General features: G+C 38.3%; 1 protein-coding gene across 4 annotated transcripts; it reads left to right on the top strand.

The window, feature by feature from the left end:
• Positions 1 to 391: 391 nt before the first annotated feature.
• Positions 392 to 20,946, top strand: LOC107043918 (protein phosphatase PP2A 55 kDa regulatory subunit). 4 transcript variants are annotated; one of them, XM_015265612.1, is made up of 10 exons: positions 392 to 845; positions 6,764 to 7,065; positions 15,411 to 15,476; positions 16,767 to 16,864; positions 17,229 to 17,507; positions 17,605 to 17,782; positions 18,070 to 18,404; positions 18,497 to 18,712; positions 19,330 to 19,497; positions 19,701 to 20,946. In XM_015265612.1, exons 2-9 carry the CDS (start codon positions 6,981 to 6,983, stop codon positions 19,480 to 19,482), a joined length of 1,410 nt encoding a protein of 469 aa, XP_015121098.1. In that variant the 5' UTR covers positions 392 to 845; positions 6,764 to 6,980; the 3' UTR covers positions 19,483 to 19,497; positions 19,701 to 20,946. The 4 variants fall into 4 exon arrangements, with proteins under 4 accessions (XP_015121098.1, XP_015121097.1, XP_015121100.1 ...); XM_015265611.1 differs by lacking the exons at positions 392 to 845; positions 6,764 to 7,065 and adding an exon at positions 9,883 to 10,357; XM_015265614.2 differs by lacking the exons at positions 392 to 845; positions 6,764 to 7,065 and adding an exon at positions 13,816 to 14,487.
• Positions 20,947 to 21,617: the final 671 nt, after the last annotated feature.

Genomic DNA, 21,617 nt, shown 5'->3' with positions numbered 1-21,617 from the left:
CCCCACAAAAAGCGTCACAACAAAAAATTTGCCATTTCCCCCCGATTCCGCGATATTAATTGAAAACTGACCGACAATCCAATCTAGATCCACTCGAACCGTTTCCCGCTTCGCCCCTGAATCGCATTAAAAAAATTCCGTATTGAGCACTTTCGAAAACCCCGGCACCTGTTCGAAAAACAATTCCAGCAGCACCACTCACAACTGTTGCGCTCAAAACGCAAAGGTCGCCGGCATTATTGGGGGTGTTGCTTCGGCCTCACTCGGCTGAAGTCGTCGTGCGTCTTTCTTTTTCATTTCCCTCTTTTTTCCTCCCCCCCCCACCAACCAGCGGACCGAGTGGTGTGGAGGAGCCGCCGTGAGCCGCCTTGCGCTTGTGTGCCTGACACATTTCACTGTCGCCCGTGTTCCAGGCACAATCGCCGTTTCCACTGAGAAAAAAAATTGATAACCAATCGTCCGGGGGTGACTACCCAGTGTAACAACCCTCGAGGACACCCTCCGGCCGTCGGCATCGCCAATGGCCGCGGCAACAGCCCATGGGACCCCGTAAACTTCAAATTCACCGTTAAACATTCTGGAGTATTTCTTTTTTGTTTCTCGCCGTCAGGCTGAACGACCCCGGCGAGTTTGCTCCCCAGTTGTTTCGCCTTATTTACACGATTACGTCCGAATTCTCATGTGCGCAAGTGAATTTTGTGGTACAAGTGATCCAGTGGGAAGAGTGATTGATTGACTTGTCTGTCTGACCAGCGAAAACATCAAACAATTTTGCTCCCTCGAGTCTCGACTATTTCGGGGTATCCTCGGTCGTCACAGGGGACTCGCTTCCTGGACATCGTCTGGTGAGTAGCAAACATCATCTTCGGGGGGGTTTCCAGCTCTGGGGAATGTCAATCAGGTAATTGAGTATCGAAGTGGTGAAACGGTTTAAGTCGACTCATCTCCCGGTTGAGTTTTTGAGGAATATCTCCGAATCTAAGGGAGATAGCGGAATTTTTGTTATCACCTTTTTTGTAGAGCCGATTGAGAGCTACAACAAATGTCATTACGAAAATTTCGCTATCTAGCTTAGATTCCGAGATATTTATTGAGAATTGGGCAGTAGTCAAAATTAAATTGTCACCGGTTTCGTTGTGTTTATCCGTTGTTTGGCAACAATTGGGGGAGGGGATTGTTCGCTTTGTTTATTGCACATCAGCTGATTTCGGGGACGCTGGGGACTTTCCGGGCCCGTCCCCTTGGTGCATCCTCTTTTTTCTCGTGCATGCGACGTTGATGAGTGCTCTGGCACTCGAGGAGAAACTCGACGAGAATTGCAACATTTGCCGATGGAGTTTCCCATTATTTTGCAAATATGCGTTTTTATTGGGCGCTTGTTCTTTATTTTTATTCTGAGAAAACATTGCACGGAAAATAGAGGGGGGGGGATCGGGGGAGAGAAATTTTATTTCAAGAATTTTTGTTCCGGAAATGGGGGCACTTGAAGGATTAATTCGCTTTTTTAAGTGTAATTTTTGGAAAATTGGAAAATTGACAGCGAAATTTGTGGGTTGTTGAGACCTTTTGAAAATGATCGCTGTTCAATCACTGGTATTTGACACCTGAGGAAATATTTCTGTCGATTAATCAAATATTTTCAAGTGATTATAGTTGAGGAAATAATAAGTTCTGGGGCTCAAGGCAATTCGGAAACCCCTTCAATGGAATTAGTTTTTGGAAACTGATTTTTTTGCGTTTTTTTAATACGAACAATTTTTTATTTCACTTGATTTTAATTTATTCAAATATATTAAACGTAATATAACTTGGAGTAATGTTTGAATTTGAGTGAAATTTATGATTTGTTTTTTCTTGAAATATTTCGTTAACTCTGTCTTCATTCGAAATTTATTTATTAAGATTTTCTCAGTTGATAAAAGTCACACAATTCGAAAATCCCTGTTTTTTTAACGCAAAAAAAAAATTCAATTCCAATTGATTCCAATTCATTCAATCGAATTAAACGTAATACACCTGAAAATAATGTTTAAGCTCGAGTAAATGCAGAGTAATAAATTCTAGGGGCCAGAATAATTCTCTAGAAAAGTCCTGAAACTAGTGAATAAAATAATTTTTAGGAAATTGAATTTTTCAATTTTTTAAATAAAAAAAAATGTTCAATTCCTCTTGATTCTAGTGCATGTTCAATTTTGCAAAAAATTTATGAGTTATTTTTTCTCGCAATTTTTCGTTACTTTTTCTCCGAATTTATCATCGGAAAAATCGTTGTTTTTAAAATTTATATCGATATGATTTAAAGCGACCGAACATGCGAATACAGGGAATAGCGAGATTTAATCGGGATTAACTTTTTTTTGGAGCATTTCAACTTTTATTGGGATGGCGAGAGGGCTTTGGAGGTATAAAAATGGCAAGGAGCGTGACTCTGTCACTAACGATTCATCATCCCCCAAATTGCTCGGTCTACTGGAGACAACACGAGTGGCTGGGGAGTGTCCTGGCGATCGTAACTGTTGAACTTGGGTTCAACACAAGGGACACCGTAATTACGTTTGAGGTTGAAACGTAAATGCCCCATGGTGACGAGTAAAAAAAGGAGGGTAGAGTACTCCAGCCCCTCGTGAGTATTTCTGGGGTCAACTGGAGTCTGACGTTAACATTAAAGAGGATGGTCCAGGGGTTTTGAGGATTTTCGCGGAGATGAAAGGTCAAAGGTGAAGATTTTTCGACGAGAAGAGACCTTCGGTGCAACAAATGCTGCATTACTAACGACTCTTCAAATATTTCGTTAGAGGAAATCGTTAATTTACGGAATTTTTTTTTCTTTGAAAATACAATTTTATCTACATTAATTTAACGAAATATGAAAATTCTTCATATCACTGGTGTTTGACGCATTAGAAAATGTTTTTATTGTCGAATAATTACGTGTTTCCAAGAGAAAAAATGAAATAATAAAATAATTCTAAATAAATTCTGTTAATTTCCGGTGGAATAAATTTCTGAAATTGGATTTCTAAAGTTTTTTGAATGCAACAAATGTCAAATGTTAATTGGTTGGATGAAATTAATCTTTGAAAAAGCCATTTTTAGGATTTTTAATGCAACAAATTTCAAATTAATTAATCAATTCATTCATTCATTCATTAGAATTAATTTAATCAAGCAAAAGATGTTAATCCGCAAATCAAATGTAACTTCACCTAAACTTCTCTCAAACACAAATATATCCGAGTCATCAATCTCCACTTCTGCATTAATTTAGATTTTTATCCTCAATTAATCAGTCGAATGAAAAAATTAATAACTAGACAAAAAACGAAAAATGAATAAATAAAAAAACCAATAATCAGGTACAGTCCAATTACTAAAGCCAAAAAGTGAAACAAAAACCTAGAGGTCAAGTGCAGCTCCCCCAACTGATAATTTACGAATTCGAACGTGTTCATAGGCCCTCCTTCCATCCTGCAATCAGTCTCCAGTCGAGGTAACCTACGTGATTGAAATGGCCAAGTTAAAGTTTAAGCATTTGTACTCCACTCGTCTTGTTTTTCCGAAGCCGAGGTTTAACAATATGTCAAACGGCAATAATCAGCCTACCATTGCGTAAATTTTAACATGTACAAGCAATAAAAATAACAGCAGTTACGCTGAGGCCACCACTAATCCAAATTTATCCATAAAAATTCTTCGACCAGAAATTAGCAAGTACTGTACGAGTGATTTTGCATTACGACAGCACACGTTCAATCGCTTATGCCGCAATTTTTTTTCTCTCGGAAGGCTTACGTCAAAAACAGACTGAAAATAGGAGAGAATATTCTTGAAACGAGAGGAATGACTGAACCGAGGAATCCTTTCATGCGTCGAAAAATAATGTTACGTAAAAGTTTACATAAAAGTGGAGAATTTATATAAAAAAAAGTGGTTGCCGTCATAATCGACAGCTGCCGGGGGTGAAAATGATGGGCAGATAGCGGAGGGCACGGGGGATGTGCTTAATCTTCGCCAAGTCGGCTGGGTACGACCTAATTATCCGATGTATTCGCGATAGAAAACAGTTGTACTGGTTCGAGGCCCTCAATTGTGAAACCCGCACTACACAGCGCGTAGAGGAGTGAAGACAAGCTCGTTGGAGCCTTGGCGAAGGAAGCCGTGCAAGGAACTACAACACAAGGACAAGCTATTTTTCGGCCAGTAACCCAGACCCGCGCTGAGGAAACAAAAGTTTTTGCGAAGTACGTCTTAGCTTCTACACGTATGAAAAAATCGTATAGAAATTTTTTGTACGAATTATTTCTATAAATAAATTTTTACATCAATTTTTGTTTTCATACTAAAGATGTCTAAACGCTAGAGAAATGTCACAACTTCATACGAAATGTTTCTATACATGTGGCAGGGGATCATATAGGATCAAACCTGTAGAAATCGTATAGAAATAATTTGTATAAAAAATATCCATATAGAAATATCATACGAAAATCCTAGAGAAATTCTATACGCAATCTGTATTAAAAATTTCTATACGTTTTTTTCATTCGTGTATCAGGGTAACATCACCAAAAACATTTTTTGAGCGAAAAACATCGCACACCGATTTCTTGTGGCAAGAAATTCTCACTTTATCATGAAATGCTCATGTTCAAGTCATGAACAGATCACCGACATCTGACATTGTATGACGCATCATCCGGAATTCTTATCCCAAGAAATTTACCCCCAAGAGATGAGATATTTGGCGCAAGAGATTAGTTTTGTGATATTATGACGATATTTCTCTCAGTGCAGGAGTTTCTTGATAGAAGTAAAGGCGTCCATCTCAAAAGCCGTTTTTCTCAGAGCCAGTGTGGGTGGTGACGTGAGGAAAGGAGCGGAGAAAAAGAAAAACAAAGGGATTGAGTCGCGGGGTGTGCGGCTATTGTTGTTAATGGCCTCTATTGAATCTGAATTCAACTGGTTTTTGATGGATCGATGCGAGAGAAAAAAAGATGCTAAAAATGAGGGAAAATGGACGTTCGTTCGGCGGGAATTAGAGTTTCGAATGGGAGTGGGAATAGTAGTTTGGGGACTGCCAAGTGGGGGAATTAATTTCCAAGTTTTTTTATTGCGAAAAGAGAGAAATTCACTCGAATTGGATCACGTCTAAAATTCATTGATTTAATCGAGATTGAGTGTTATTTGTTGAAATCGGAGAATGACGTGGAAAAAAATTCATGTCTCCATGAACTTTTTTATTTTGTCATTCATTCGGATTTATTTATTTCTCAATTCACGTTTTTCATTCATTTTGATGGCTAACATATTATTTAATGTTGACAGCTTCCATTTCCCATGAAATGTTGAATGTTGAATTATCGAAATCCCTTGAAATTCTCTAGGCATTATAATGAGAAATGATAATGCAATAAAAATTGTCAACAAATGTACCGAAAATTTTAACCAAAAAATTTCAACAATCAATGTTCAAAAGGATCAATTCCTCGCGTTCCCGAGAGAAAATTCAATTTCCCTCCAATAAATACCTCGAAGCAGAAAAAACATTAATACACGAAACAGCTGTGAAACTTTTCTACAGACCAGACTTCGATTGTTCCGAGGAGATTTACGATAGTTGTTGACGTCCACAGGTGCAGCCGAGTATTAATCTTATTACGCATTTATAAACTTGCGAGTCTTCTTCTATTGACATTCCCGAGAATTAGTTTTCAATAAAAATAATGCATCACCCAGCGGAGAATTCTCCCTCGCGTATGATTTATCTGATTCAACGAGTCGTTAATGCCGCACTTGATAATTGACGTTGATTAGCTGGTCAATAATTCCCCTGCAACTCGATCTCTTCATTTGCTATTGAAGCCTTAATTAATCAATTTCGATCGGCGCGTGTATGGATTCATTTCCTGCGGTTACATGCGGTACATTCAAAGCTTCACATGCCGTCCGAAGAAGTGTGTGTGTGTGGTTTTTTATGGGAAAGGGAGAATGAATTGTCTCACTGAGGTGACTTTCCTCATTTAATTACCCCTTATCGTAATTGCTATTCTCATATTCTAATGTATTAAATGTACAAGAATAGAAAGTTTACTTTTTGCTAAAGACAACGATTTTTCTCATGAATAGTTATAAATACTCAATTTTCCGGAAAGAAAAAAAGCCAAAATATTCTCTAAAATATTGAAAAAAAATTTCTATCATTTTTGACGAAATGGATGTTTACAGAAAACATGAAAATATCTTTCAAAATAATTGGAATAACATTTTTGGAAGGTCTCGGGAGAAAAAAAAATACTGAAATCCGGGGAAAAACTTTGAGCGATGAATTCTCAGCCAAAAGAGGCTGGAAAAATCTGAAAGATGACTTGAAAAATTTTTTCCTTTTATAGAAACCGGATGAAACCAGTTGAGGGTGATCTGAAGGGGATAAATAGTTCTAAGAAATGTTTAAAAACCCGAGGTGGGGGCGCCGCCATCTTTGAAGCCCCTGGCGGCAGATGGAGGCTGTATCCAAGCAAGATGGCGGCGCGAACACCTGTCTCCCACCTCTTCGATCATTTCTTTAAATTATTTATCCCCTCATTTTTTCTTCCCGTTTTGACTGAGAATTCATATAAAGTCATATGACGCAAAGTTTTTTCCGCATTTCAGTGATTTTTTAGTTATTTTCACGCAATTTAATTGAGATCCCAGAGGAACAAAGCCGGCATTGGAAAAAAAACGAATTCCCAGTGAATAATGATGTGCCCTTTCCCCTCAACAGATAATCGAATCACCCAGATGCAGATGAAAATAAGAGTAAGATAATAAATCGGCAAGGATAAAACATCAAGACGCGTCACGCAGGAGTTGTCGGTCTATGGGGGGCGCCGCCGCATCAGCGGACGACCCCCTGTTGCAACACGAATCATCAAGGTACAAATTGTTGGACTGGGACATCACCTGCCTCATCAACCCCAACGATACTCGGCATCAAACAGATGAAGAGCCCCTCTGGTATCATGAGGCAATCCAGCCTCACAAAGCTCGGCTCCATGATTAATACTGCTGTCAACAAGAGGGCTGGTAAGTGATGTTTCGAATTAATGCATTAGTCAAGTTATTCGCGCATTTGAGGGCACTCACATGACAACAGCTCTGAAGTATCCGCTACACGCACGAGACATCACTGAAAAATCTAGTGAATTCGCCAGAACATTCAATTGGATTTCTATTGAACTTTCGAATTCGATTTACTGCATTCGATTTTTCTATGTAATTCATTTTATTGAGATAATTTTCTGTAGAAATTCGTCGGTTCAAGTTTTCCAAGCTTCTCGTTTGGTTTTTCAAATGAAGATGAGGAAAAATAGAGCGGAAAAACCCTGAGAAGTTCGTGAGAAGAAATTCCTATAGAAAATGTCTCAACAGAAAAAATTGGATAGAAAGATGAAATTCTACAGATTTTTTCAGTAAAACTGTTTCTATTGTACATTTTCTAATAAAAAAAAGCGCAGTAAGTCTGCGGAATTCTTCAATACCCAAAAACCAATAGAATTTTCAATAGAAGTCGAATAAAAATCTCACAGAATTTTCTATCGAATTCACTAGGTTTTCCTATGAAATTTTTTCCTGCGTTTAATGAGCGCAAGACGATTTCTCCATTTTTTGCAGTTCCCATATCGTTTTAGACAAAAGGTCTGCATAATAAATTCAATTAATTTGCTATTCAATCGAAAGAACCGAAAGCAATTTTTTCGAAACACCTCATTATCCGCAACGATCAGGATAATCCTCATGAGGCTGAATTACCCCTTCCTTCCGTCAATTACAAACGTAAATTTTACATTGACCTTGCACTGTTAATTCCGCATGAACGATAGAGAGATGGATATTAGGTAGGTGGAATGGAATTCATACGCGCCGAGGATTAACGTGGCTTGGCATTACCATTTACCATAGTGGGTATGTGGTTCAACCCGTCTAGCATATTCCGCATTACAGACTCCAGTATCCCTTCCGCGGCACAACAATTGTCTTCTGGAAATTAAAGGCCAGACGAAATAACAGAACTATCGTCTGAAATGCGGCATAAACGGCCAAGTGGAAATCAGAATCCCTCACCTTTGACCTTTCCAGAGATTATTAATTTCTATGGGAAAATTTCAACTGTGGAAATTCATTTTTTACGTTAGTTTTAAATTATTTTATTAGAGAGAATTGCGAAAATTCAGTGAAAATTTTTTTTCATCGTGAGAAATCGAGATCATTTTCACAATAGACTCCAGTATCCTTTCCGCCACACGACAATTCTTCTGGAAATTAAAGGCTGGACGAAATAGCAGCACTGAGACATTTTTTTTTGCCGAATATCTATTTACTTAAGAGAAGTATTTATTTTTTCAATGTCGCATTTCTGTAGTTGAGTTATTCTCAGACAATTCTCATTAGGTTTCAATTATGAGAATTATATTGTCCTAGAAGATGATCATGTTGGTTATGACCTTGAGTGAACTCCCTCAATAATTATAAACTTTAAAAAATTAATCGAAATTTTTCCCTCTAGAAAATGAGAAATTTAGGAAAATTGAATAATTATTGGAGGAGTTCGTCCAAGGTCATGTGCAACATAGTCATCCTCTGGACCAATATGATTATTAATAGTCAGACTTGCCTGAGAATGAAAAAATTGATGCTTCTCTCAAGTAAATAAATATTTAGTTGGAATAATTTTTTTTCTCACTGAGAAAAATCCCATTTTCACCGTGGAAATTCTTTTTTGTTACATTCGAAAAATTTGGACTGCATCCAATTATTTTATTGGAGAAAATTATGGAAATTCGATGAAGCATTTAAAACGACATTTTTTTATTTTAAAAAAATTATGAAAAATCGAGATTATTGCCCAATTACTGACTCCAGAGGATTTCCGCCGGATAATACTGGCTTCAGCAAATTGAAGTTGTCAACCTAAAACAAGTATTCCCCGAAATGAGAAATAAATGCCGAAGTGGGATATAAAATCCCACGCCTTTGACCTTTCGCGAGATTATCAATTTATATGGGAAAATTTTAACAGAAATTTCTCTACCTTCATTTGGCATTCGCAAAATTTGGTTTATATGATTTTTTTATTAATGCATGAAAGGCATGTATTTCTGAATTTTTCTCGAAGTTATCAGGCGCTAATTTTCTCAATTTTCCATTCTCTCTCAAAACAGAAATTTTAAAATTACGTGTCCAATTCTTCCATTCAATTTTCTCATTTTTTATTCTCATTTTCACTCCCCAAAATTTGATCCCATAGAATTATTTTATTCACCAAAATAATTTCACGAAAATTCCATAGAAATATTTTCATTTTCACTTTCAAAACCCCTGAAATATCTGTCTCACGTTCCCCCAATTCCGCGCCTATTCCTCATTTCTCCAAATAAAAAATACCTCCGCGATACATTCCCCTCGTCCGTCGCACCTGACACGAAAAACCCCTGAACCCCGACCAAAAATAAGCTCCAAAGCCCAGAGGAAACCCATCGCAATTGTCCTCTCGCTTCGAAAATTTTCAACAAGTTGACCAAGACAATTTGCGTTAGCTTTTGACGTCTGAAAACGACTGGCCTGCAAGAGTGCATACAGATGCACGTGAATCATTTACGACCCATCGAGAGAAGTACACACATCGGTCAACTCCTTTCACGCTCCCTCTGCGTCAGAAAAAAATTGAAACAAAAGCGTTGGGGCATTTTTCCATCTCCCCTCCGCCCTCCGCCGCAAAGGGGGGCATTCATTCGCGACCGCCTCTGCCCCCCCCTCCCTAAAAAAATTCAAACAGTCTGATCCAGTATGAAGTAAGTCGTCTAAGTAAACAGTTGTCAGCCACCTTCAGGGAATTCCCCAAAAGCACGTGGTAAACACTCGTTTATTCCGAAAAAAGGACGGGGGAGGGGAAGGGCAGAGTGAAATGGAACTTTTGTGTACCCGAAATGATCAAATTGAATTCTTAACCGAGTGACCAATGGCCAGTGTGTGTGCGTCGCTGGGTGAATGTGCAAACGTAAATAATTCTCTCATCCCGTTCCATCGGAACGACCGTTATTTCCCCGAGACCTACAGAACTCGTCGGTAAATAGATTACGGTTGGAGGTGCCTGCACGATACGTGCACCGGGAACAAGGTGTAGAGAGGTTGTTTGTTGTTTTTTTTTCTCGTTGTGTCCACGAATGTTGAACAATGAGTACAACGCGAAGTCGTGTGAGGCAGAGAAAACCAATGTCAAATCTCAACAGGAACATCGGGACCGGTGGTAAAGCCGCGAGATTACAGCAGAATGAAATTGTGCAGGGTTATGATTACGAGGCGGAGGCTAATTGGTACTGTGAGTATCCTGAGGTTATTTCGGTTTCGTGTTGTAATTGACGAAGGGTAAATAATGAAACTGTGGGAAAAGGGAGGTGAGTGAAGGGCAACGTGACGAGTGTCTCGTGATCAAACGATGCGATTTGCGTGGATTATGGGGGCACTTGAAGCTTTGGGAAATAGCTTCAAAATGGGGTGCCACTGAGGGGATTTCACTCTGCCGATCTCGAGTTATGCGCAATTGAAGAAATTACATTTCACCCTAGTTTTTGTAATTCAGGTTATCGGGCGTCAGTTTTTTGGGAATATCTTCGGAAATAAGGGAGATAGCGGAATGTTGGTTAAGAGCTTTTTTGTAGGGCGTAAAAAAAGCTACAAAAAATGTTCAGAGGAATATTTCGCTATCTCTATTAATTCCAAAGATATTCACCAAAACTCAACTAGATATTAACTCAAATTATTTCCTCATTTCACTTTTGAAATTAATCGTTCCAAACGTTTTGGATACGAATACATGTGATCGTATTTTTATTCACTCCACTCGTGCATCGTTGTAATAGCGAACTCCCGGTGCCCCATGTAAACAATTAACTCTAGTCTGGCCACCAAACGCGACCCTGCGATTGGTCATCTTTGCGGGTATTCCTCACCGTGCTATTTAGACTTCACCCAATGGGCAATTTCATTTAGGGGAGGTTGGGGTAAAATGGACACTTTTGACTTTTTTAAAAATGTTAATGACAGGTTGAAATGGTGATGAAATTTGATATTTTTTTTTTCAGTACAAAGAGCAATTCTTTCCCTTTGTGATGAGCCTCAACTGAGCTCTATTGATGCATTTGTTTCTGAGTTATGAATAATTTTAAAAAAGTCTAAAGTGTCCATTTTACCCTACCCTCCCCTAACTCCTGAGTGGTCGCATAATGAGGGAATCCCCGCCGATTTTTTATTTTTTCTTTTCACACAAAAACTTGGGAATGAAAAATCCATGAAAATTTGTATTTCAAATTTCCTACTTTCAAATACATGGAACACATCTTTTCCTCGATTCAAATCGAGTTCTTGGATTATCTAACAGCTATTTCGCTTCCACGCCCCCATTCCCTATTCATTAAAAGTTCAAAATTACCTGTGAACGCGGAATCAATTTTTTCATTCAACTTTTTTTTCTCGAAATCGTAAATTAAATCTTAACATGAGAAAAAAAATTCATCTGTCCGACATAATTTGCTTTCTTTAGGAATTTAGGGGAATATCTTCTTCTAAAAACTAGGATAATTTTTTAGACACTTCAACTGACAGCGTCATTTTTTTTTAATTTTTCCGGTTAGTCAGTCAATTGTAATTAAATAAAAGCGACGCGCGGGGGGTTTCCCTCATAGGGCGACCAATCTAGGGTTGAGCTTCGTCCCTGCGTTTCAAGGTGGCAGTCACGATCGCGGCAGATGTTGAGAGAAAAATCTGAAGTGAGTAATATAAATTGAAATTGAATTGCGCCACGGCATCTTCGTTAATACGACGAAAGGCGAGTCGATTAGCGAGCATCCTCTAATGCGCCCGGGACGAATATACAGCCACCGACGTATCATCTCGCTGTCTCCCTCACCTCGCGCTGTCCATCTCCTTCGTACTTTCGGCACTGCCACTATCCCCCTATTCCCCCCTCAACAGCATTTTTATAATGCCCCTGATGGGGGTTATGTGTACCAGCGGAGTAAGGCCTCGTTTCAGTCCATTGTCGAGTGATTAAAGAGAATATATTCTCATTGGTTCAGGCACTCGGTCCAGAACACTCGCTGATTCTCGTGTCCGACGATTTTTCATCATTTCCCTTCTCGACGGCTTTTTTTATTTTGAAGATGAGCAGAGACAGTTCACCTTCACCACCAGTCACCGCAGGCTCGAGGAGCCTCAGCTTGAGACTAACTAAACGACAACTGCGTGATCATGGACCATTGTTCTCGTCTCTCGAGGAATTGCGTGATAAGCTTAATGAACTTTTAGGTAAAATGAACAGATTAGGAGGTAGAGCGAAGGGTAGGCAATTAATATCTTCTTTGATTGACACTCCGTTGTGATGGGAATTTTTTATTGAGTGGTTGTGAATAGTTTCGTAACATAGACCCTTATGGCTAAATATCTGGAAGGCTGCATGCATTTGATTAACCAGCGAACCTCTCGAAAGTTGTGACACCAAATCACTCCATCGACTTCGGAAAACTCTTGATTCGTGGAGGAAACAGGGGCGTCTGGGCAAAGGGGAGACATCCAAGATACGGAACGCCTCGAGAGCAGAGGAGAAACAGAAAAACTGAAAAATATTTCAGCCCTGGAAGAATTATGTGAAAATAATTTAGACTTTGAGAAATTCTCCGGTAATTTCAAAGGCCCTGAAATCACTGAGGACCACTTGGGCATCTTGAGAACATCAAAAATCATGAAATGCATGGACGGTCAAAAAATTGTTGCTGTAATTTTTAGGCAGAATGAACGAACTAACGAAGTATAGGCGATGAATATCCTCTTTAATTGAAACTTCCATGTGATGAGAATTTTTTTATCAAGTGGTTGTGAATAGTTCCGTAACATAGACCCTTATGCCTAAATATTTGGAAGGCTGCGTGCATTTGATTAACCAGCGAACCTCTCGAAAGTTGTGACACCAAATCACTCCATCAACTTCGGAAAACTCTTGATTCGTGGAGGAAACAGGGGCGTCTGGGCAAAGGGGAGACATCCAAGATACGGAACGACTCGAGAGCAGAGGAGAAACAGAAAAACTGAAAAATATTTCAGCCCTGGAAGAATTACGTGAAAATAATTTAGACTTTGAGAAATTCTCCGGTAATTTCAAAGGCCCTGAAATCACTGAGGACCACTTGGGCATCTTGAGAACATCAAAAATCATGAAATGCATGGACGGTCAAAAAATTGTTGCTGTAATTTTTAGGCAGAATGAACGAACTAACGAAGTATAGGCGATGAATATCCTCTTTAATTGAAACTTCCATGTGATGAGAATTTTTTTATCAAGTGGTTGTGAATAGTTCCGTAACATAGACCCTTATGGCTAAATAAAAAATAACAATTGCAGGAGAAAGTACCCCTTAACCCAAAGCACATTGATCTTCATCAGCGCTTCCTGTATATTAATGTGCTTCGATCTGTAAAAATGTCGATAACTTTCGGCAGGAAATTTCACTCTATTGGCCCTTACGAATCACATGTCCATTGCCTCAAAAATCACGTGTCCCTCCAAAGTTCCACCACCAGTTCCTCCCGTCCACTTCGAAAAGCCCTCGCCGACCCGCGCAAAGTATCGCAGATTCTCGTGCACAATCGTGAGAATTCGTGGAAGAAGCAAGTGCGGCAGTGGCGCCCGCCTCAGATGCGTCGTGCGCCGCAGGGGGGGGGGGGGTTGTGCAAAGGGGAGACATAGAAAATATAGACCAAACCAGAGAGTGAAAGAGAGACGAATGTACCCATCGGAGAAACTGAAAAACCGGCGCGGCACACCGAGCAAAAATGGCGGCCCACTGATAATTCCTCGAATTAATCCCCAAGGAGACCGAAGAAAAAAAAATCAAAAACCATCTCGAATAAAAAAAAAATTCCACTGCCAACATCGCCTTATCCGTTGTCTCGCGTTCTCCATTCAATACCCCAACGCTCTTGAATACAAATTGGAGTCACGTAATGACGTCACAACCGACGTTTTCAAAGACGAAAAACTTGCGAGTGAGATATTGAAGTGGAGACGCGTTAGACTCGTCTTTAAAAATTCACCGAGTATTTCCCTCAATTTTACGGCAAAAAAAATTGTCGAAAATATCACCAATACACAGTGCTGCACCCCAGAGTGGAAGGATTACGTGTTGTGATAGATGAACGCGTGACAGTGGCTGTTAAAAATATAAAAAACAATTGTTAATGCAACGAATATGTGACACGCGCCGCGGATTATAGCACCACTGTGTGTCAACTCCCTCTCTCCCCCCTCTCCCTCCCCCTCACCCCTCATTCGCATATTCACAAAGTTGAATAACAAACAAAATCGGAGAGATAAATTTCGTATTTTCACTGGGATCGCTCATTTTTAAACAAGTAACACTGGGCGATTTATCATTTTCACTAGCCGAAATATGGCCGGTAAGTAGTAACGCGATGATCGGATGTATTGTTGTTAAATTCGGGGTAACAGTGCAGTTATGGTAAATTTCTCTGAATCTCCAACCACCTTGCTGGTGCCGGTGGCTGTGGACGAAGGTTAAGCCTCCCCATCCCCACCCAATTCTCAATTATTCTCCGTCAATTACTCAATTAGTGATTCTGCGCTCTGCGGGGCATCGCATTTCGAGAAAATTTCAGCTGCAATGTCTCAACGTTTATTTTATTTCGGTTAAACAATAATATTCGTATTCCATTGGCCTTTCTTTTCTTGTGCTGCCCCTTCCGCTCCGCACAACTCCAGCGACAATAGTCAGTCCCTCCATCCCTCCGCCATCACGCGTACCACGGCCTGGTGCAGATGTGTCCGTCGACGACGAGGACCGAGTGACGGTGGCGGCCTAAAAAATAAACCTATTACGTTGAAAACAGCACAGTGACAAATAGGAGCCAAGAGAATTTCCTTAATATTTCAATGATCCACGAGATGGATTGCGGCGAGACATCAAGTAACCATAACCAATCTTTGTATTGTTCTCGGTTTAGTTTTTTTTTTTATTCTGCAAAGAATGCAGAATTGATGCCGTGGATTTTTCAAACGTGATGGTGATTTCTTGAGTGAGAGATGTTGTTTCGGAGTTTTGGGGGCTCTTTGAGGGAGGGGTTTTGGGGCTCTTGTCATTGTTGATGATTATATTTTGTTATTGGGGGAATTGGGGCACTCGGCTGTGGATAACCCCTAATTCTTACCACGCGTCCAACTCCTGTGGCCTTGTTTCGATCTCTCAGGGGCTCATCGTCGCGAAGTGGGGTTTTTCGATCGATTTGGGCTTTTAGTCTTCGGGGGGCTTTTGGGGGGGACACTGGGGCGAGCCATTCATGGGTGTTTTTTGACATTGTTGCAGGCAATGGTGACATACAGTGGTGTTTCTCGCAGGTGAAGGGAACCCTCGAGGACGACGTCACCGATGGTAAGGCTTGTGCTCACATTTTTCAAGTTTTTGGGGATATTCAGGGCTTGGGAATGGTATTTGCGAGGATTTTTTGGATAATTGCTCTTACGGACGACTGCAGAAAAAAGCCTGGAAATGTTTTTCAGAAAAAAAAAATACTGGGGAGGATGTGGGAAAAGATTAACAGGAAATCTGTAGAATTCGGTGGAAAATTTTATTGAAAAATTCCAGATAAACTGAAGGCTCTTTGTTCAGTAGAAGTCCAAGGGAAATATTCCATTGAGAAAATCAATAGAACACGATTTTTCTGCACAATTATTCTAGGGAAATTGTTTCTACGGAAATTACTCGGCTCAAATTTTTTAATTTTTTTTTGTTTATTTTTTTTATGAAAATGGACGAAAAATGGAGGGAGAAATATTTGGGAAATTCATATCGAGGAATTTCTAGAGAATGTTTCAATAGAAAAAATATAGTATAGAAGATGAAACTCTATTGTTTTTTTTCTGTAAAACAGTTTCTATTGGGAATTTTTTATTTGAAAAATGAAAATTGTAAGGCTTCTGCTCCATTTAAACATTTTTTTTTTATTGGAATTAAGAATCTGGAACTGGTATTTGCGAAGATTCTGACATTTCCTAGAGGATTCTATTGGATTTGCATTGAAATTTTTTTCAGTTTTTGGCCGATTTTATTGAATAATTCCGCAGCTTATCTCAGAGTTCTTTTTCCTGTTTATCCGTTCATCTCCCAAAAAAAATCCTGGACATCTCTAAAAAATAAAATCGAAGCAGAAAAAAAAACATCTCGTTTAATAATTACAGAATAATAATTACAGTGACTCTTCGTTTTATTAAACTTGACGAAAATTCCAGGACAAGATGTCCCTTGACAGTATATCCCAAAAAAATCTTTCACATCTTCCCGAAAAAATATAATCCAATGGGAAGTACAAAAATCAAGAAAAAATAAAACAGAAAAAATGAAAACATCTCAATGTCAAGCAAAAGCAAAATTACAATTACCATCAATTTTCGTTTTGTTAAAATTGAGGGTTTGGGACTGGCATTTGCGTAGAGTGCTTCGTTTGTGTAGCTATGATGCTGCGATATCTTATCGTTACTACCAAAATGATGCCAGTGTAGCCTTCGCTTGTTGACATTTTTAGCGAGATTAGGATGGGGAATTTATGGGATACATACTGGAGACGTTTTTCGGCTCGTCTCCATGGATTTTTTGTTTTGTTTGGGAGATTTGCAAATTGGTCGGAGGTGGGTCATGCAGTATAATGTTATTGATCTGTTGCAGCTGATATAATCTCTTGTGTTGAGTTTAACCACGATGGCGATCTACTTGCTACCGGGGACAAAGGCGGTAGAGTCGTTATTTTTCAACGTGATCCGATTGTAAGTTTATGAATATTTAAATTTTTTGGAAAAATTTTTTTTGAATTTTTTTTGAGAATTCGAATGCGGCTATTAGGGGAGGGTGGGGTAAAATGGACACTTTCGACTTTTTTTCAATTGTTCATAACTCAGAAACAAATTTATCAATTGAGCTCAGTTTAGACTCGTCACAAAGGGAAAGAATTGTTCTTTGTATTGAAAAAAAAAATTATTAAATTTCATCAACATTTCAACCCCTCATTAACATTTTAAAAAAAGTCAAAAGTGACCGTCTTACCCCAACCTCCCCTACTCGAATTTAAAAGAATGTTCAATTAAAAAAGATAATAATTATAATTATGCACAATTATTTTCTAAATTTCAGAGTAAAAATAGTATACCCCGAAGAGGTGAATACAACGTGTACAGTACATTTCAGAGCCACGAGCCAGAATTTGATTACCTGAAGTCCCTCGAGATTGAGGAGAAAATAAATAAAATAAGATGGTTGAAGAGAAAAAATCCAGCCCACTTTTTACTGTCAACGAATGACAAAACAATTAAACTGTGGAAGGTCAGTGAACGAGACAAGAAGGTTGAGGGTTACAACACGAAGGAGGAGAGTGGGGTGATGCGTGATCCTGCTTGTATCACTGCCTTGAGGGTGAGATGACAGTTTAATTCTAATTGATTGGAGTGATGATGAGTAATGAGACTCACTCATCGGGGTTTAATTGTTTTTTTTTCTATGTGACAACTAGGTTCCCACGATTAAGCCAACGGAGTTGACGGTCGAGGCGTCACCGAGGAGAATATTTGCCAATGCACACACATACCATATTAACAGTATAAGTGTCAATAGCGACCAGGAGACATACCTCAGTGCCGATGATCTTAGAATTAATCTCTGGCACCTCGAGATCACTGATCAGAGTTTTAGTAAGTTGTTTCATTTTTTAAAGCATTCTGCATTAATTCCCTTTTGTTATTATTCAACTACAGTTTTTTAAAAATTTCTTTCTTGTAAATAAATAATGGGAATTGTCTACACTTGTACTTTTTCCCAACGATTCGAAGTAAAGAATCAAATTGGGACCTTCAAAGTGTGAATAATAAACTCATTGATTATTTATTCGAGGGTCAAATGGGGCTGAAAGAAATTATGTTTAAAAAAAGTGGAATATTTGAGAAATATTATTCATAATTTACAATTTGTTAACTTACAGATATTGTAGACATTAAACCAACCAATATGGAGGAACTAACGGAGGTAATAACGGCAGCAGAATTTCACCCAGTCGAATGTAATTTACTCGTGTACAGCAGCAGTAAAGGTACGATAAGATTGTGCGACATGAGATCAGCTGCACTATGCGATCGTCATAGTAAACTATTTGAGGAGCCCGAGGATCCGACAAATAGGAGCTTCTTCTCGGAAATTATTTCTAGTATAAGTGACGTCAAGTTAAGCAATTCCGGCCGTTATATGATCAGCAGAGACTACCTCAGTGTCAAAGTGTGGGATTTACACATGGAGACTAAACCAATCGAGTGTTATCCTGTAAGCAAATTAATCCTCAATCAATTTTGGGAGAAAATTATTCAGTGAAAATAACGGAATTATGGGGAAATAATCGAATGTGATTTTTCAAGGTTCACGAGTATTTGAGATCAAAATTGTGCTCGTTGTACGAGAACGACTGTATTTTCGATAAATTCGAGTGCTGCTGGAGCGGCAATGACTCTGCGATAATGACTGGCTCGTACAACAATTTCTTCCGTGTATTTGATCGTGCGACGAAACGTGATTTAACACTCGAAGCAGCACGCGACATTGCCAAGCCAAAAACACTTCTGAAACCACGTAAAGTAAGTGGAATTTTATTCATGACCCAATTTTATGCTTTTCTTTCTTTTATTTAAGGATCTCAAGTAGTTTGACTATTTTTTCTCCTGAGAAATTCTTTTATACTTTTTTATTCAAACATTAGAGCTTTCATTTGAGCCCCATTTGACCCTAAGTTTCCGGACATTGCACAATGATTTTATTTTATTAAAGAGTTGGAAATCATTTTAAAAATCTAAAAAAAATAAAAAGTTTAAGTTCAATCATTTTTAAATTGCAATAATTGCATTAATTCTACAAAATATAATTTTAATGACGTTGAACATTCACGATTTTTTTCAAATTTTTCTAACGGAATTTAATTGACAAATTTGAGGATGGAAAGAAAAATGTTTTATTTTTTTTAAATAATTCATAAATATAAAGTCAGCATTGATGATGTTAATTTGTTGTTGCTAGAGATCAGATGCATCAGATAGTTTTTCGATTGAATTGAAAATCGTGATTGTGAAGTTTTTTCTCAACATTTTCGTTCCACTTCTCTAACTGTACTCCTTGCACTTTCCAAGTCAAATATTGATTGTTTGGTGTCGTTGCAAGTATATACATATCTAATACTCGATATTTATGTTCTGTGCAGGTATGTACAGGTGGTAAACGTAAGAAAGACGAAATAAGTGTCGACTGCCTGGACTTTAACAAAAAGATACTCCATACTGCATGGCATCCCTCGGAAAATGTTGTTGCTGTTGCGGCGACGAACAACTTATTCCTGTTTCAGGACAAACTCTAGCACATTTGCGTACAGGTGATTGGAAAGTCGTAAAATATTTGCAATTCTTGAGAAGCCACAGATTTTTCAAAGTGATGAAACAAAACATCAAAATGTTACACAAATTTATTCCACTTGTGCAAAATACATTTCATAAATATCTCTCTTATGCAAAAAAACCCCTTTATCAAATTTTCAAATCAATTCACACTCAATAATTCTTCTTTCTCTTCCCACAGATTATTCAACGCTATATCCTGACGTGAATGTGTCGTACAGAGTTGGAAATTTTGAAACAAACCGAAAAAAAAAACACGAAAAATGAAAAAAAAAAAAAATTAAAAATCCGCCGGTCAAGCACTTTGAGTATTCCCGGCTTATTTTCTTTGCGGATGGATGAGTGTCAATCTCAGATTGTCTGACACGAGAGGAAAACCCCCCGATTTAACGAGAAAGAGAGCTGATTAACATTAATGAATACTCGCGCACATGCTGCACACGTGCATAAAAGACATTGCCCTAGGGTCTACCGAGACAAATAGCTGATAAAGGAATACGTAAATTCATACTGAGAATCAAAAAATTAATTAGAGAGCACAATTATTGTTTTTTCATTTGTACTCTTGTGTGCGTGCACGAGTGTCCGGAGTTATGATGCCCGGCGTCTCAGTAATGATCTGTCAGTTTCCTCCGTGCATCCGTAGAATGAGAAAAATGGTAAAAAAAAATTAATTATTAAAGTGGAAAAACACTCAGTAAGAAGAAACAATGGGCCGTGGACGCTGTGTGTCCGTAAGCCACGATAGCAAATTAATTTAATCCTCATCAAGCGTCTCATCCCCTAGTTTTTACAATTTTATTTTTCTTTTTTTTTTTGGTCATGATCACACTTCATGTACACCACACCGGGCATCATCTATTAACTTCGTCGTTGATTTAGGGGACAGTGGGGCGAAATGGGAGCTTGACATCTTTTGAAATGTCAATAATTTTTTTCCCCTCGTGGAAAGGACAATTGTTTCTCTTTGTGATGAGCCCCGACTGACTTAAATTGATACATTTGTTCCTGAATTATAAGCATTGTTGAAAGTTAAGAGTGCCCATTTTACCCCACTCTTCTCTGTTATCTTCAAATGGTAGCAATGAAATTGTGAAAACTTTTTTTTACGAACAAATGTGGAAATTTATTTATCTCATCGATATCAATTTGTTTCTATGTAGGGCCTACATCAGCACACATTTTTATTTTTATAATAAAAGAGTGAATATGAGAGTAATAATGTATGGTTTAATCACGATGAACGGTTTGGCCGTGTGTGGTGTTCGCCTGTCCATTTACATTTCATTCATTGTAAGAGATTTTTTTCCTTCTTTTCGTGAGCGATAATTGAAAATTTTTGAAATGAGATCGTGGTGAATAGCGCAATGCGTGAATTATAATGAATTGTATAAAATAATGAAGAAAAAAATCTGTTTTTAATGGTATGGATCATTTTTATTTTTGAATCTCAGTTTTTCTCCTCGTTTTCGAGTTATTTTTTTGTTCAAGTTTGAGAGACATTGGGGGACCTGCGGGAATGGGGCTTTGTTGATGGAGGTTCTGGCTCAATGGGTGTCGCTCAGTGCGGCTGTTCAATTATTGCGAAATCGAGTTGTGCAGACGCGAAGTGTGCTGTTGTAATACGTGAGCTGTAATTTTCTATCGCAAGGAGAATATATGGACAAAGTATTTCAATGAGTATTTAAAGTTTTCGTTTTTGGTGAAGTGTTTAGAGCATGATGCGAAGGTTTTAGGAATGAAGTGGTGAAATATGAACGGATTTATTAATTTTTCCATATTTTTTTATATGAAATTGACCCAATCGTAATTTTCATTATGAATTTTCAATCAAAAAATAAATACTTAGCCGCCAATGAGGAAGAATTTTTAATTGATTGAATAATTCGTGGTATAATTGAGTTGAAATTTACAGTTTTAATTGAGTTTATCATCAGCTTTTTAATCTTCAATGACGAAATTCTTTGGAATTTCACTTGATAAAAATGTCCAGGCAAATTCGCAATTTTAGCCAGTTTTAAAAATTTTTTCCAAGGAAACTCTCAAGTCTCGATTAGCCGGCATTCTTCGTCTCAAATGCGTCGAGATTGTCTCATTT

Source organism: Diachasma alloeum, unplaced genomic scaffold (genome assembly GCF_001412515.2).
Source record: "Diachasma alloeum isolate Michigan unplaced genomic scaffold, Dall2.0 Dall_scaffold_00648, whole genome shotgun sequence".
In the NCBI taxonomy this organism is placed as follows: Eukaryota; Metazoa; Arthropoda; class Insecta; order Hymenoptera; family Braconidae; genus Diachasma; species Diachasma alloeum.
The sequence above is the reverse complement of the archived record's forward strand: the minus strand, read 5'-3'. Positions and strand labels throughout refer to the sequence as shown.